This window comes from Acomys russatus, chromosome 4 (genome assembly GCF_903995435.1).
Source record: "Acomys russatus chromosome 4, mAcoRus1.1, whole genome shotgun sequence".
NCBI lineage: Eukaryota > Metazoa > Chordata > Mammalia > Rodentia > Muridae > Acomys > Acomys russatus.
In genome coordinates, this window is record NC_067140.1 from 55,464,391 (window position 1) to 55,478,846 (window position 14,456).

The following is a 14,456-nucleotide window of genomic DNA, read 5'->3' on the forward strand; positions in this document are numbered from 1 at the left end:
AAAAGTAAATTTAAGAAAATAATAAAAAGGTCTAAGGTTTGGCCTTGTGGCTCAGGCCTGTAGTCTTAGCATTCAGGAGGCCAAGAGAGGAGACCTGTTGTGAGTTTGAGGCTTGCTTGGGCTACAGAATAAGATCCTGTCTCAAACAACAACAGCAAAAACATAAAGCTGGGCATGGTGGTATATTCTTATAATCACAGCTCTCAGGAGAAGCATCAGAAATTCAAGGTCATCTTAGATGGATACCTGGTAAGTTCAAAACCATCCTGGGCTACATAATGAGTTCTAAGTCGGCCTGAGACACATAAGACCCTGTGCCCAAAGCAAAATATACAAAATGTGTGTGAGAGAGAAAGTATGTGCACGTGTGCCTGTGCATATGTATTCTGATGATGTTGGTTTTGTTTTTGTTTTTTGAGACAGGGTTTCTCTGCATAACCTTGGCTGTCCTGGACTCACTTTGGAGAGCAGGCTGGCCTCAAACTCACAGCGATCCTCCTGCCTCTGCCTCCTGAGTGCTGGGATTAAAGATATGCGTCACCATTGCCCAGCTTTTTTTTGTTTGTTTTTAAGACCCGGGTTTCCTTTGTAGTCCTGGCTGTCCAGAACTCACTCTGTAGACCAGGCTGGCCTCAAACTCACAGAGCTCTGCCTCCAGAGTGCTGGGATTAATGGTGTTGACTACCACAGCCTGGCTGTACAATGCATATTTTAAAATTAAAAAGAATTTCAGGCTACACAAAAGTAATCAATTCACTGTGTTCCTTACTTGCTAATTAACAGTCTGGCATTTGGTCAGAATTTTCTTTTTTCTCTTTCTTTCTTTCTTTCTTTCTTTTTTTCTTTCTTTCTTTCTTTCTTTCTTTTGTTTTTGGTTTTTTGAGACAGGATCTCTCTGTGTAGCCTTGGCTGTCCTGGACTAGCTTTGTAGACCAGGCTGGCCTTGAACTCACAGCGATCCGCCTATCTGTGCCTCCCGAGTGCTGAGACTAATGTCCTGCACCACCATGCCCGGTTCCAGAATCTTCTTTTTTTTTTTTTTTTTTTTTTTGTTTTTCGAGACAGGGTTTCTCTGTGTAGCCTTGGCCATCCTGGACTCACTTTGTAGACCAGGCTGGCCTCAAACTCACAGTGATCCACCTGCCTCTGCCTCCCGAGTGCTGGGATTAAAGGCGTGCGCCACCACGCCCGGCTCAGAATCTTCTTATTGTGAGTTTTTTCTTTGCTTTCAGTGCTGGGCATTGAATTCAGGACTTCACACAGGTGAGGTGCTATACTTCCAGGTTCAGGGAAGTTTTTGTTTGCTTGTTTTTGAAAGGTTTATTTATTTATTTATTTAGTGTACATTGGTGTTTTGCCTGTATGTATGTCGGTACAAGGGTGTCAGGTCCCCTGGAACTGGAGTTACAGACAATTGTCAGCTATGTGGGTGTTGGAAATTGAACCCAGGTCCTCTGGAAGAGTAGCCAGTGCTCTTAACTATTAAGCCATCTCTCCAGTGCCCACCTCCATTTTTAAACATTTAAAAATATTTATTTTTTTTATGTGCATTAGAATTTTGCCAATGTATGTATGTCTGTGTGAGGATGTTGGATCCACTAGAACTGGAGTTATAGGCAGGTATGAGCTAGACTCACTTTGTAGACCAGGCTGGCCTCGAACTCACAGCGATCCACTGCCTCTAACTCCCCAGTGCTGGGATTAAAGGTGTGTGCCACCACCGCCTGGCTCTCTTTCTTTCTAATATGGAGTGCCTCAGGAATTTGCAAGTCATGTTGCATAGGGGCCATGCTAATCTTCTTTGTATTTTTCCATCTTTTAGTAAGTGTGCTGCCAAAACATGTCCTCAGTCCCTCTGTCTCTCTGTCTCTCTCTCTTAAATTTTGACTTTGAGCTTCTGATGCTCCTGTCTCCACCTCCTGACTGCTGGGGCTATAGGCATGCACCGCCACCCTGGTTTTATGCTGTGCTGAGGGTCTAATCCTATGACGCTAGGCAAGCCCTCTACCAAGTAAACTACATCTCCAGCTTCCAACTTCATTAACATCTAAACTGTTTCAAACAGAAAATCGGAGGCTGAGAATGTGCCTGTGAGGTAGCATCACAAGGTATTTGTAAGGTGTTGGGGTTGGTCCTTTTGGGCTGGATCTGAATACTGTCAGTCCGCTATTAGATACTAGTAACATTTTCTAAACACAAACACCACACTTGCTACTAAGAGAATTGTCTCTGGCAGGGGCGGTGGTGGTCCCAGCATTCCTGAGGCAGAGGCAGGCGGGTCTCTAAGTTCGAGGCCAGTCTGGTCTACAGAGTGAGTTCCAGGACAGCCAGGGCTCCACAGAGAAACCCTGTCTCAGAAAACTGAGAGAGAGAGAGAGAGAGAGAGAGAGAGAGAGAGAGAGAGATTTCTCATTTTTATTTTATAAACATAGAAACTGGGACATGAGAGTTTTCATTTATGCAAATGTCTAACAAGCATTTACTAGTTAGTTATGGTGACTGCCCTGGAGCAGGTTACTGGTTGTGCTGGGGTTTCCCCAGTAAGTTCCCTACACTAAGCGAACACTTACAGCTCAGTCATGTGACCTCCGCCCCTTCTCACTTAGCTCCCTCTCCACCCCACAGTGTCAGTGCCACTACCTGCCAGCTGCCCCTACACTTCGTCCGCCACATCTACCCTGCCACTACATCTATGATGGCTTCCTCAGAGACCTCCTCTCCCTTTCTCACGGTTGGACACTTATGGTCTGTCCTCTGCCTCCAGTCTCATGTTCCATTCAAACACCCGACAAAACCCTCCAGTGGTCCCTGCAACAGCTTCCACAGTCTGCCCAAGGCCAGCCCCGCTTTCCCCACTACCTTTCTCCCTCGTGCTCCCCTCTTCACCCCAAGAATCCCATGGTTTATAGGTTTTGTTCTTGGTTTTCTTAAATTAATTTATTATTATGTATACAGTGTTTCACCTGCATGTCACAAGAGGGCACCAGAGCTCACTATAGATGGTTGTGAGCCACCATATGGTTGCTGGGAATTGAACTCAGGACCTTTGGAAGAGCAGTCAGTGCTCTTAACCTCTGAGCCATCTCTCCAGCCCTTGTTCTTGATTTTCATGATGGCTATATACACTGCCTTCTCCTTTTCTTTTCTGATACTAGGGCTTGAACCTAAGGCTGACCGCGCTAGACAAGCGCAGTCTGTGGCCATACCACCCTGAATGCGCTCCATCGCATGTGACAAACGCAGCCAACAGCATTCAATGAGTGCGTGGAAGCAGCCTGGCGCCCCACAGCTGTTCTTCGCTTTTCCTGGCGACCCTCCCCTCTCCCACTGCACTAAGGAGCCACTGGGAGGCCACTTACAACATTACCTACCTGGCACAGGGCTTTACCATAATTATGTTGCTTTTGTTTTCGGGGGAGGGGGGTTGTTTTACCTTGTAGCCCAGGGTACCCTCCTAAGTAATCCCCCTGCCTCAGCCTTCCTAATGTCGGAGATTAAATTCTGTGTGGTTTTCTTTTTGCAGTGTTGGCGGGGGGAGAGGGGGGCGCGGAAATGCAGTGTGTGTGTATGCACGCTGGGCAAGGGCTTTATCACGGAATCACACTTCTGGCCCATGCAGCTACTTTCTCTGGAAGCTGGCGGGCCCCTGCGGATGGAGAAAGGTAAGCTAAGACTGTTCTGCCAGTGGTTGTGAAGGTAGACAGAGGCAGCAGGAACAGGAGGTAATGCTGAAGGCACAGGCACTTTAAGCGACAATTGACAATCTGAGGGAACAGAGGGAAGGAAGCCTGGCCTTCGGAAACCATGTTCTACGCTAGCTCGTTGCTTGGGTCTCAGGGAGAGACCAGGCTGCCCCCTAGCGCCAAGATATGGAACTGCAGCAGGGTCGCCTGCGACGGCTCGAGTTGCTCGGGGCCCACCGCTGGCTCCGCCCCCGCCGCCCCAAGTTTCCGACAACGCCTCTTAGTGAAAGCTCCAATGCCCTGAGCTCCAGTTACTACTCGGGTCTGAGAACCCGGAAACACGTCATAAGCACGCGTCACGAGGGCGGGAGTCAGCTGAGCTGCTTGGGCGAGGTTGTGATCACCTGGGGTCTGCTAAAAGGAGTCTGTAATCTCTTGGGACTGGAGCTGGGGGTGAAAAACCGCTCTAGATTCTACTGGGGTCTCCTCGATCGTCTCTTCCTACACAGCGAGAGCGAAAAGAGCCTCGGAATTGTTAAAAGGTTCTCAGGATCTGTCAGACGCTGGGGAGTCACTGCTTGCACATCCAGACGACAGGGGTCCCAGTTGTGACTCCCAGACCCCAGACCAAAGGCCCAGGGTTCGAGTACCATGGCATCCATCCTGGATGAGTATGAGGACTCATTGTCCCGTTCGGCCGTCTTGCAGACTGTTTGCCCTAGCGTGAGCATCCCCCATTCTGGTAAGTTAGAAGAGGCCGTCACTGCCCCTTTCAGTTCTGCTAGCGTTTGCGGAGGAGGGCGGCTCAACAACTTGGCAGCGTGCGTTTAGGATCTAAGCCCCAGGTCTCTCTGGATCCATAGTTTGTCAGTGGTCGAAGTTTGAAAGAGCCACCGGAGCAACCGCATGATCTAGGCCCTACCACTAAGGTCCCTCAAAAGAGGAAACTGAGGCTCCGATCAGGAAATTGCTGCCTACCAGGCTGCAGTTTGGCTCTTGGGGGAACTGAAAACAGGTTCCCTGCTTCACTTCGTGTCTCGTTCTTTGTTCGTTTTTTCCCCCACCAGACTTTTTCTCGGGGTAGCAGGGAGGGTGGAACGTGGATGTTTTAGGGGAAGGAGGTTCAAACCTAAAGGGAAATTTGTCATTAAACAGGAAAGATGGAGATGATTGGCCCTGGGTAAAGCTGGCTGCAGTTTAGAGTGTAGGTGTCATTTCTAAGGAGAGTAGCACAGAGTTGGCCCAGTACGCTAATATTGCTGCTGACTAGAGAGAAAGCAGCCGCAGTCAGGCTATGATGGGACAGTACTGATGGGACCGGGTCCTCAGAACTCCCTAGGTATTATGGAGACTCACTGAGCCATACTGGGTGGATGGGGAGGAAGGGACAACTTCTCTTTGCCGAACCATCTTTCCAGTACCACCCCCCGCCCCCATTACCACTGGGAACCAGCACATCACGATATGGCCCATCTCAGGTTCAGAGAACCAATTCCTTACTACTGTCGCCAGTGTGAGAAGGGCCCAAGGCTCTTACTGTAGAGACAAACAGAAAGCTGTTTCATGCTGAACTCTTCATTAACCAAGATGCTGTGGGTAAGGATATACTCAGGAGATAGGAGCCTGTCAGGTAACACTGTTGTTTCTTAGGGTTTTCTGGGCTGCCCCACCCCCCACCCCCTTCTCTGGATGCCACTTTTTTTTTTTTTTTTTTTTTTAATTCCAAACCTATAGGGTATGTAAATGCCCACCTGGAGAAGGAAGTGCCTATCTTCACAAAGCAGCGGATTGACTTCACTCCCTCAGAGCGCATCACCAGTCTTGCTGTCTCCTGTAACCAGCTGTGCATGAGCCTGGGCAAGGATACACTGCTCCGGTAATGTCCCCGGGGACTTCTGTCTGACTGGGGTCTCACTTCTTCCCAAAGAGAACCAACATGGCGGCTGAAGATCAGGGAGACCTAGGTTCCGATTTCAGCTATGCCACTTACGAGCTACAAGGTCTTGAGCAAGCCAGCTAATGTTGCTGGTCCTGGAACAGTTAAAGGCGGTCTGAGCCCCCAGAGTTAGCCACACGGGATCTTTGGAACTGTCCGGAATCTTGAAATGTATCCACTAGCTGGTGCCGGGGATGAGGCTCAGTGATAGTGTGCCTGGCTGGCATTCCTGGAGGCCTTGGGTTTGACGTCCAGCAATGCACCGTGAAACGCTGGAGATACAGTAAGGCTGGGGCGGGAGAGTTGCTTGCACACAGAGTCCTTGATTAGGTAGCAGAAGCTGGGCATGGTGATGCACCCCTGTAATTGCAACACTTGGGAGGTAGAGCCTGGAGGATCTGATGTTCAAGGTCATCCTCGGCATCATGGTCAATTTGTGGGCAGCCAGGTCTTTGTGAGACCCTGTTTCAAACAGTCAGACTTCAGTGTGTGCCTCATGCCTGTAAACTCAGCACTGACAGGGCAGGGTGGGGAGCAACCAACCCCTATAAACTAATAAGATGACAGTTTACAAGAAAGGGGAGAGTAAAGAAACCCCGCAAGCAACGTACCCAGAACTAGAGGGAGGGGTCCAGCCAGTAAAGCGCCCGCTTCATAAGCGCGAGAACCTGAGTCCGGACCTGCAGAACCTGTGTGAGAAAAGCTGCACTTGGCAGTGTGTGCAAGTATGTTGCCCCAGTTCTGGCACAGAGCAGGGACAGGTGAATCCTGGGAACTGGCAGGTCAGACAGTCTGGCCATATGGATGAGCTCCAGATTCAGTGGGAGGCCCTGTCCTAAAGAATAAGGTGGGCTGGGATTTGCTCCCTGGCCACTACATTGAGTCTCACAACTAACTATAAATCCAGATCTAGGGGCACCAGTGCCCTCCTATGGCCTCTGTGATTGCCTGTGCATCTCACCAGCCCCAGAAATGAAAGAAAAAAAAATGTATTTATTATTTTATTTATTTATTTATTATGTATAATGTTCTGCCTGCATGTATGCCTGCACACCAGAAGAGGGCACCAGATCTCATCTTAGATGGTTATGAGCCACCATTTGACCTTCGGAAGAGCAGTCAGTGCTCTTAACCTCTGAGCCATCTCTCCAGCCTGTGTTTATTATATATATATATATATGTACTATTAAAACAAACAAACAGGTGGGGGGAGGGGCACACCTGTAATCCCAGCACTCGGGAGGCAGAGGCAGGCGGATCTCTGTGAGTTTGAGGCCAGCCTGGCCTACAAAGCAAGTTCAGGACAGCCAGGGCTACACAGAGAAACACTGTCTCAAAATAAACAAACAACTTCCATGTGTGGTGGCACACACCTGCAAATTGCCATCATCTTTTGAAAAGGTAAGTTGGCAGGTTCCTAAAATTTAAAACATCTGAACTAGTCATGTGACTTACTGGAGAAAGGGGCCTGCTGCCCAGCTGACTGCCTGAGCTCGTCTCCTCAGACCCTCAGACCCGCAGGGTAGAAGGAGAGGACTGAATCCTGCAAGTTGCCCTCTACCCTCATGCACCATGGCACACGTGCCAACACACACGCGCAAATGCAATTTAATTTTTTTTTTTTAGTTTTTCGAGACAGGGTTTCTCTGTGTAGCCTTGGCCATCCTGGACTCACTTTGTAGACCAGGCTGGCCTCGAACTCACAGCGATCCGCCTGCCTCTGCCTCCCGAGTGCTGGGATTAAAGGCGTGCGCCACCACGCATGGCCTAATTTTTTTATTGAATAAAACTATCTGGGTGGTGGCGGTGCACGCCTTTAATCCCAACACTTTACCCACTGAGCCATCTCCCTGGGACGAATTCTCAAAGGAAGCCATTACTGAAACAAGACACCTTTCAAGGTTACAATGAAGACTGCGGTGCCAGGTTAAACTCAGGCTTTGCTGCTGAGGAACTATCAACACTCCACCCTTGTTCCCTTCTGACCTTGGGGTGAATGTGTGTGTCTTCCCAGGAGCACCTTGAGCACAGGGGCGAGACACTCTGTGGCTCTCGGAGTGAATCAGGGGAGTTCTTCTTAATACTTACTTTGTTTTTTTTTTTTTAATATTTTATTTAATTTTAATTTATGTGCGTTGGTGTGGGGGTGTTAGATCTTGGAGTTACAGACAGTTGTGAGCTGCCATATGGGTGCTGGGAATTGAACTCGCATCCTTTGGAAGAGCAGGCAGCGCTCTTAACCACTGAGCCATCTCTCTAGTCCCTACTTTGTTATTTTTTATTTTGTTTTGTTATTTTCAGTTATTTGACACAGGGTCTCTCTGTGTAGCCTTGGCTGTCCTGGATTCACTTTGTAGACCAGGCTGGCCTCAAACTCACAGCCATCCGCCTGCCTCTGCCTCCCGAGTGCTGGGATTAAAGGTGTGCGCCACCACTGCCCAGCTCACTTTGTTATTTTTTTAAATCATATATTTTAAATGTCCAAGTGAGCGACTATGGGTACTGGTGGTGGCCAAGGGTAGTAGATTCCCTGGGGTTGGAGTCACAGGCACTTGGGAGTCACCCAACATGGGTGCTGGGAACTGAACTCTTGTCTTCTGGTCTCCAGCTCAGGCTAAGGGTTCTTAAGTAGGATTCTATATAAAGTTTACAGCTCTTGAGATCATAGTAAGAATTTTTGGGGTTGGAGAGGTGGCTTAGAGGTTAGGAGTCTCGCTGTTGCTCCAGCGGACCTGACTTCTATTCCCAAACTCTCGTCAGACAACACACACAATCACCTGAAACACTAGCTTCAGGACCTCTGACTCCTCCTCCTGCCCTCTGCAGGCACCGGCACACATGTGGCATGCATTCTCATAGATACATACGCAAATGAAAAAATAAATAATGTGGTGACACGTGGAGGCAGAGGCAGGCGGATCGCTGTGAGTTCGAGGCCAGCCTGGTCTACAAAGTCCAGGACAGCCAAGGCTACATGGAGAAACCCTGTCTTGAAAAACAAAAACAACAACAAAAAGATTTGTGTGTGTGTGTGTCTCTGTGTGTGTTAGACTTAGACTTTCCAGTCTGATCTAACAAAGAACTTGCCAGCTGCGGGAGAGATGGCTCAGTGGCTGAGCGCTCCATGCTCCTGCATAGAGTACAGGACCCTCTTCCTGCACACACACGATGCACTTAAATCCATCCATGCGCAACACATACTCGTTAAATAAGTAGATAAATATTCTAAGAAAAAGGACGTCCCTTCTTGAGAATGGCACCCTAACTCTTGCCCTTACAGCATTGACTTGGGCAAGGCAAGTGAACCCAACCGTGTGGAACTGGGGCGCAAGGATGATGCAAAAGTCCACAAGATGTTCCTGGACCACACTGGTAAGTGGTGTTGGAAACCTGAGGGGGGCTCCCGTGAGCACCCACTGCCTCCGTGGGTGGGGTCTGAGCAGGGAGGGAGAAGCACCACCCACTCAGGTGCCGTTTTCCACCCACTCCAGGCTCTCACCTGCTGATTGCTCTGAGTAGCACCGAGGTCCTTTACATGAACCGCAATGGACAGAAGGTCCGGCCGCTGGCACGCTGGAAGGGACAGCTGGTGGAGAGCGTAGGTTGGAACAAAGCTCTGGGCAACGAGAGTAGCACCGGCCCCATCCTGGTGGGCACAGCTCAGGGCCAGATCTTCGAAGCAGAGCTCTCGGCTAGCGAAGGCGGGCTCTTTGGCCCTGCTCCAGATCTCTACTTCCGCCCGCTGTACGTACTAAATGAAGAGGGGGGTCCAGCGCCTGTGTGCTCTCTCGAGGCTGAGCGCGGCCCAGACGGGCGAGGCTTTGTCATTGCTACCACGCGACAGCGCCTCTTCCAGTTCATAGGCCGAGCGGTAGAAGATGCTGAAGCTCAGGGCTTCTCGGGGCTCTTTGCCGCTTATACAGACCACCCACCCCCGTTCCGTGAATTTCCTAGCAACCTGGGGTATAGTGAGTTGGCTTTCTATACCCCCAAGTTACGCTCTGCGCCTCGCGCCTTTGCCTGGATGATGGGAGATGGGGTGCTGTATGGCTCGCTGGACTGCGGGCGCCCCGACTCCCTGCTGAGTGAGGAGCGAGTGTGGGAGTATCCGGCAGGCGTCGGTCCTGGGGCCAGTCCACCCCTAGCCATTGTCCTGACTCAGTTCCATTTCCTGCTGCTGCTGTCAGACCGGGTGGAGGCCGTGTGTACACTGACAGGGCAGGTGGTGCTACGGGATCACTTCCTGGAGAAGTTTGGCCCACTGAGGCACATGGTGAAGGACTCATCCACGGGTCACCTATGGGCCTACACTGAGCGTGCGGTCTTCCGCTACCACGTGCAACGTGAGGCTCGGGATGTCTGGCGCACCTACCTGGACATGAACCGCTTTGACCTGGCCAAAGAGTATTGTCGAGAGCGGCCTGACTGCCTGGACACGGTCCTGGCCCGAGAAGCTGATTTCTGCTTTCGCCAGCATCGCTACCTGGAAAGCGCCCGTTGCTACGCTCTGACGCAGAGCTACTTCGAGGAGATTGCCCTTAAGTTTTTGGAGGCCCGGCAAGAGGAGGCGCTGGCTGAGTTTCTGCAGCGGAAACTGGCTGGCTTGAAGCCAACTGAGCGGACCCAGGCCACACTGCTGACCACTTGGCTGACGGAGCTCTACCTGAGCCGGCTTGGTGCCCTGCAGGGTGACCCAGATGCTCTGAATCTCTACCGGGACACACGGGAGTGCTTTCGTACTTTTCTCAGTAGTCCTCGGCACAAGGAGTGGCTCTTTGCCAGCCGGGCCTCTATCCACGAGCTGCTCGCCAGTCATGGGGACACAGAGCATATGGTGTTCTTTGCAGTGATCATGCAGGACTATGAACGGGTGGTGGCGTACCATTGCCAGCACGAGGCCTATGAAGAGGCCCTGGCTGTGCTTGCCCGCCACCGTGATCCCCAGCTCTTCTATAAATTCTCACCCGTCCTTATTCGGCACATCCCCCGCCAGCTGGTAGATGCCTGGATTGAGATGGGCAGCCGGCTGGATGCTCGGCAGCTCATTCCTGCCTTGGTGAACTATAGCCAGGGCGGTGAGGCTCAGCAGGTGAGCCAGGCCATCCGCTATATGGAATTCTGCGTGAATGTGCTTGGCGAGACAGAGCAGGCCATCCACAACTACCTGCTGTCACTGTATGCCCGTGGCCAGCCAGCCTCGCTGCTGGCCTACCTGGAACAAGCTGGGGCCAGCCCGCACCGTGTGCATTACGATCTCAAGTATGCCCTTCGTCTCTGTGCTGAGCACGGCCACCACCGTGCTTGCGTCCACGTCTATAAGGTGTTGGAGCTTTATGAGGAGGCTGTGGATCTAGCCCTGCAGGTAAGTCTTGATCTCATCTAGGTGAGGGACCTGGAGAAGAGCAACTTAAAGAGGCTGAAAGGTTGGGGGAAATAGCGCCACTGCTTGCTGGCTTCTTGAGAAGTGCTCTGATGTAGAGGTTAAAGGTCAGACTGAGAGCCAGGCGTGATGGTGCACGCCTTTAATCCCAGCACTTGGAGACAGAGGCAGGCAGATCGCTGTGAGTCTAGGACAGCCAAGGCTACACAGAGAAACCTTGTCTCGAAAAGCCAAAAGAAGCTGGCAGTGGTGGCACACGCCTTTAATCCCAGTACTTGGGATGCAGAGGTGGATCACTATGAGTTCAAGGCCAGTCTGGGCTACAAAGAGAGTCTAGGACAGCCAAGGATACACAGAGAAACCCTGTCTTGAAAAAAAAACCATAAAATAATAAATAAGAAAAACAAACAAACAAAAAGTCAGACTGAGAGCCGGGCGTGATGACGTACGTCTTTAATCCCAGCACTCGGAGGCAGAGACAGGCAGAACTTTGTGAGTTCTGAGACCAGCCTGGTCTACACAGCAAGTCCAGGCTACATAGAAACCCTGTCTCAAAAAAAACAAAAAAGCAAAAACAAAACCTTTGAGGTGCATGCTTGTTGCCTGTAATACCTGCACTAGGGAGGTTAAGGCAGAAAGATCCTGAGTTTGAGGCCAGTTTAGGCTGCATAGTGAGTCCCCGTATTTAAACAATCAGACAATTAGCAAGGGAGGGAGAAGGAAAAAAAGGACAGTAGAACATCAGGGCTTGTGTTCTGGCTTTGCCGGCTGACTGTGTGATTTGTGCTGTTTTCTGAGCCCTTCCCTCTGTCCACTAGATGGTGGTAATGTGCCTCTGCTGATAGAAGCACTTGTGCAGGCCTGACAGTGGATTCTGTCCCCAGAGCCAGTGCAGGAAGGAGAGAACTGACAGCCAGAAATTGTCCACTGACCTGCACACACGCACTCTGGTACATACACCTACCTTCCCTCCATAATTATAATAAAAGAAAAATAATTATAATTTGTAAAGGTAATGTTAAGAGTATTTTTACCTTATATGAATTAGTTCCGTATAAGCAAAGCATTCAGGAGCTGATTATACTGGCCACACAATGAGTTCTAGGCCACCCTGGGCTATATGGTGAGACACTGTTCCTGCCACCCCCCCCCCCAAAAAAAAATTAACCAGCAGAGCTGGAGGGATGGCTCAGAGGTTGAGGGCAGCTGATATTCTTACAGATGACCTGGGTTTGATTCCCAGCACTCATGGTAGTTCATAACTATGTACAAGAGGATCTGATGGCCTCTTCTGGTCTCCACGGCCACCAATAAATAAAATAACTACTCAGAATGGCGTCTGGCACACACACCAGCAGAAAGGGGAAGATGCTAAGTTACATTTCTCAAAGCATGAATGATTACAGGGGAGGAACATTTACTTATTTGTTGGCGTGTGCCGTGTTTATGCACATGCGTGCAGATGCATGTGCAGAGGCCAGAGGAGGCGTGTGCTGTCATCTGTCATTCCCTGTCGTTCTCTTTTGAGGCAGGGTCTCTCTCTGAACCTGGAGTTTCTGATAGCTCTCCAACCCATTGACCCTCCTGTCTCTGCTGTGGAGTCGCAGGTCTGTGCAAGACCATGCTTAGCCACGTCATGTCGTCTCTGGGATCGGAACATGCTGTGCAGCAAGTGCTCTTGACCCCGGGGCCATGTTCCCAGCCCTATTTGGGTTTTTGAAACAGGATCTCATCCTCTAAGTATTGCTGTGGATCCCAACCTGATCTGGAAATCACTGTGTAGCTAGCCCAGGCTAGCCTCAGGCTGAGCCTTAACCCAGGACTTAGAACATTGCAGCAAGAGCTCAAATAGTTCCCCTTGTGACTTGTTTTGCATTTTGAGACAGAGTCTCCCATAGCCCAGGCCAGCTTCAAGCTTGGTGGCATTTCTGTTTCTACCTCCTTGAGGGGTGCTAGGGTTATTGGTGTGTACCAGCGTGCTTTAGATGTTACCAGCTGATCTTTAAAAATTTTAAAATTGGAGGCCGGCTACCAAACACAGCCTTTCCATAGCTGTGATGGCGCAGGCCCATACGGGTTTCCGTTGTGCCTCGTGCTACCTGGAGTGCAGGGAATCTTGCTCGTGCCCTCTCCTCAGGCCCATGGCCGTCTGTCATCTTTCCAGTAGTATTATCCTAGGTGGAGAGTGGCTTGACCCTGACCCTCCTGGTGTCCCCCACAGGTGGATGTGGACCTGGCCAAGCAGTGTGCAGACTTGCCGGAGGAGGACGAGGAACTGCGCAAGAAGCTGTGGCTCAAGATCGCTCGGCACGTGGTGCAGGAGGAGGAAGACGTGCAGACGGCTATGGCCTGCCTGGCCAGCTGCCCCCTGCTCAAGATTGAGGACGTGCTGCCCTTCTTTCCTGACTTTGTCACCATCGACCACTTCAAGGAGGCCATCTGCAGCTCGCTGAAGGCCTACAACCACCACATCCAAGAGCTGCAGCGGGAAATGGAGGAAGCCACAGCCAGCGCCCAGCGCATCCGACGAGACTTGCAAGAGCTGCGGGGACGCTACGGCACCGTGGAGCCCCAGGACAAATGCTCCACGTGTGACTTCCCCCTGCTCAACCGACCCTTTTACCTCTTCCTCTGTGGCCACATGTTCCACGCTGACTGTCTCCTGCAGGCCGTGAGGCCCGGCCTTCCTGCCTACAAGCAGGCCAGGCTCGAGGAGCTGCAGCGCAAGCTTGGGGCTGTGCCTCCTCCAGCTAAAGGCTCTGTGAAGGCGAAGGAGCCTGAAGCTGGGGCTGCGGCTGCGGGCCCCAGCCGGGAACAGCTCAAGGCTGACCTAGATGACCTGGTGGCTGCAGAGTGTGTGTACTGCGGGGAGTTGATGATTCGTTCCATTGACCGGCCCTTCATTGACCCCCAGCGCTATGAGGAGGAACACCTCAGCTGGCTGTAGGCTGTGTCCCCGTGTGGATAGACAGGCAGGGACCCAGCTACCGGCCCTTCCTGAGAAGGCCGTCCTCTGGTTGGCATTCGGCCCTTGAGGTTGCTAGGTCTGGGATTGTGGGGGTGTTGGATCTAAGCTTCCGCCCTGAGGCTTCAGGAGTGAAAACATTCTTTGTTTCAGGCCTGCCTTAGAGCTACTCATCTTCCAGGTGCCCATGAGGCTGGAGGCCAGACATGATCCTTCCAGCCCCCCTGCGTCTCACAGCACCTTTGTTTTGGTCATACCTCAGCATGTCCACCTGAACTGAGTAGCCTTTCTCCCTTTGTCACTCCGTAGCCTCTGGACCTCTAGCTCTCCCTCTTCTGTCCAGACTAGGCATGGCAGGAGTGAGCAGGCAGCCCTCCAGATGCTGGGCCCTTGGGTGGCACTAAGTGTAGGCATGCTCATGGCTGTATGTGGAGATGCTGATGTGACTCTGGGCTCCAGAGTCGAGTGCCCTGATGCTGAGGGCAAGGCAAG

General features: G+C 51.2%; 1 protein-coding gene and 1 non-coding gene across 2 annotated transcripts; one reads left to right on the forward strand and one right to left on the reverse strand.

Moving 5' to 3' along the window:
* Window positions 1-1,739: 1,739 nt before the first annotated feature.
* On the reverse strand, window positions 1,740-1,842 carry LOC127188768 (U6 spliceosomal RNA). Its single transcript, XR_007830609.1, has one exon. It is a non-coding gene; the product is annotated as a U6 spliceosomal RNA (small nuclear RNA).
* A 2,447-nt stretch (window positions 1,843-4,289) lies between these two features.
* On the forward strand, window positions 4,290-14,214 carry Vps18 (VPS18 core subunit of CORVET and HOPS complexes). Its single transcript, XM_051144408.1, has 5 exons — window positions 4,290-4,425; window positions 5,418-5,559; window positions 8,900-8,991; window positions 9,111-10,981; window positions 13,221-14,214. Exons 1-5 carry the CDS (start codon window positions 4,335-4,337, stop codon window positions 13,944-13,946), a joined length of 2,922 nt encoding a protein of 973 aa, XP_051000365.1. The 5' UTR covers window positions 4,290-4,334; the 3' UTR covers window positions 13,947-14,214.
* The last annotated feature ends 242 nt before the right edge of the window (window positions 14,215-14,456 follow it).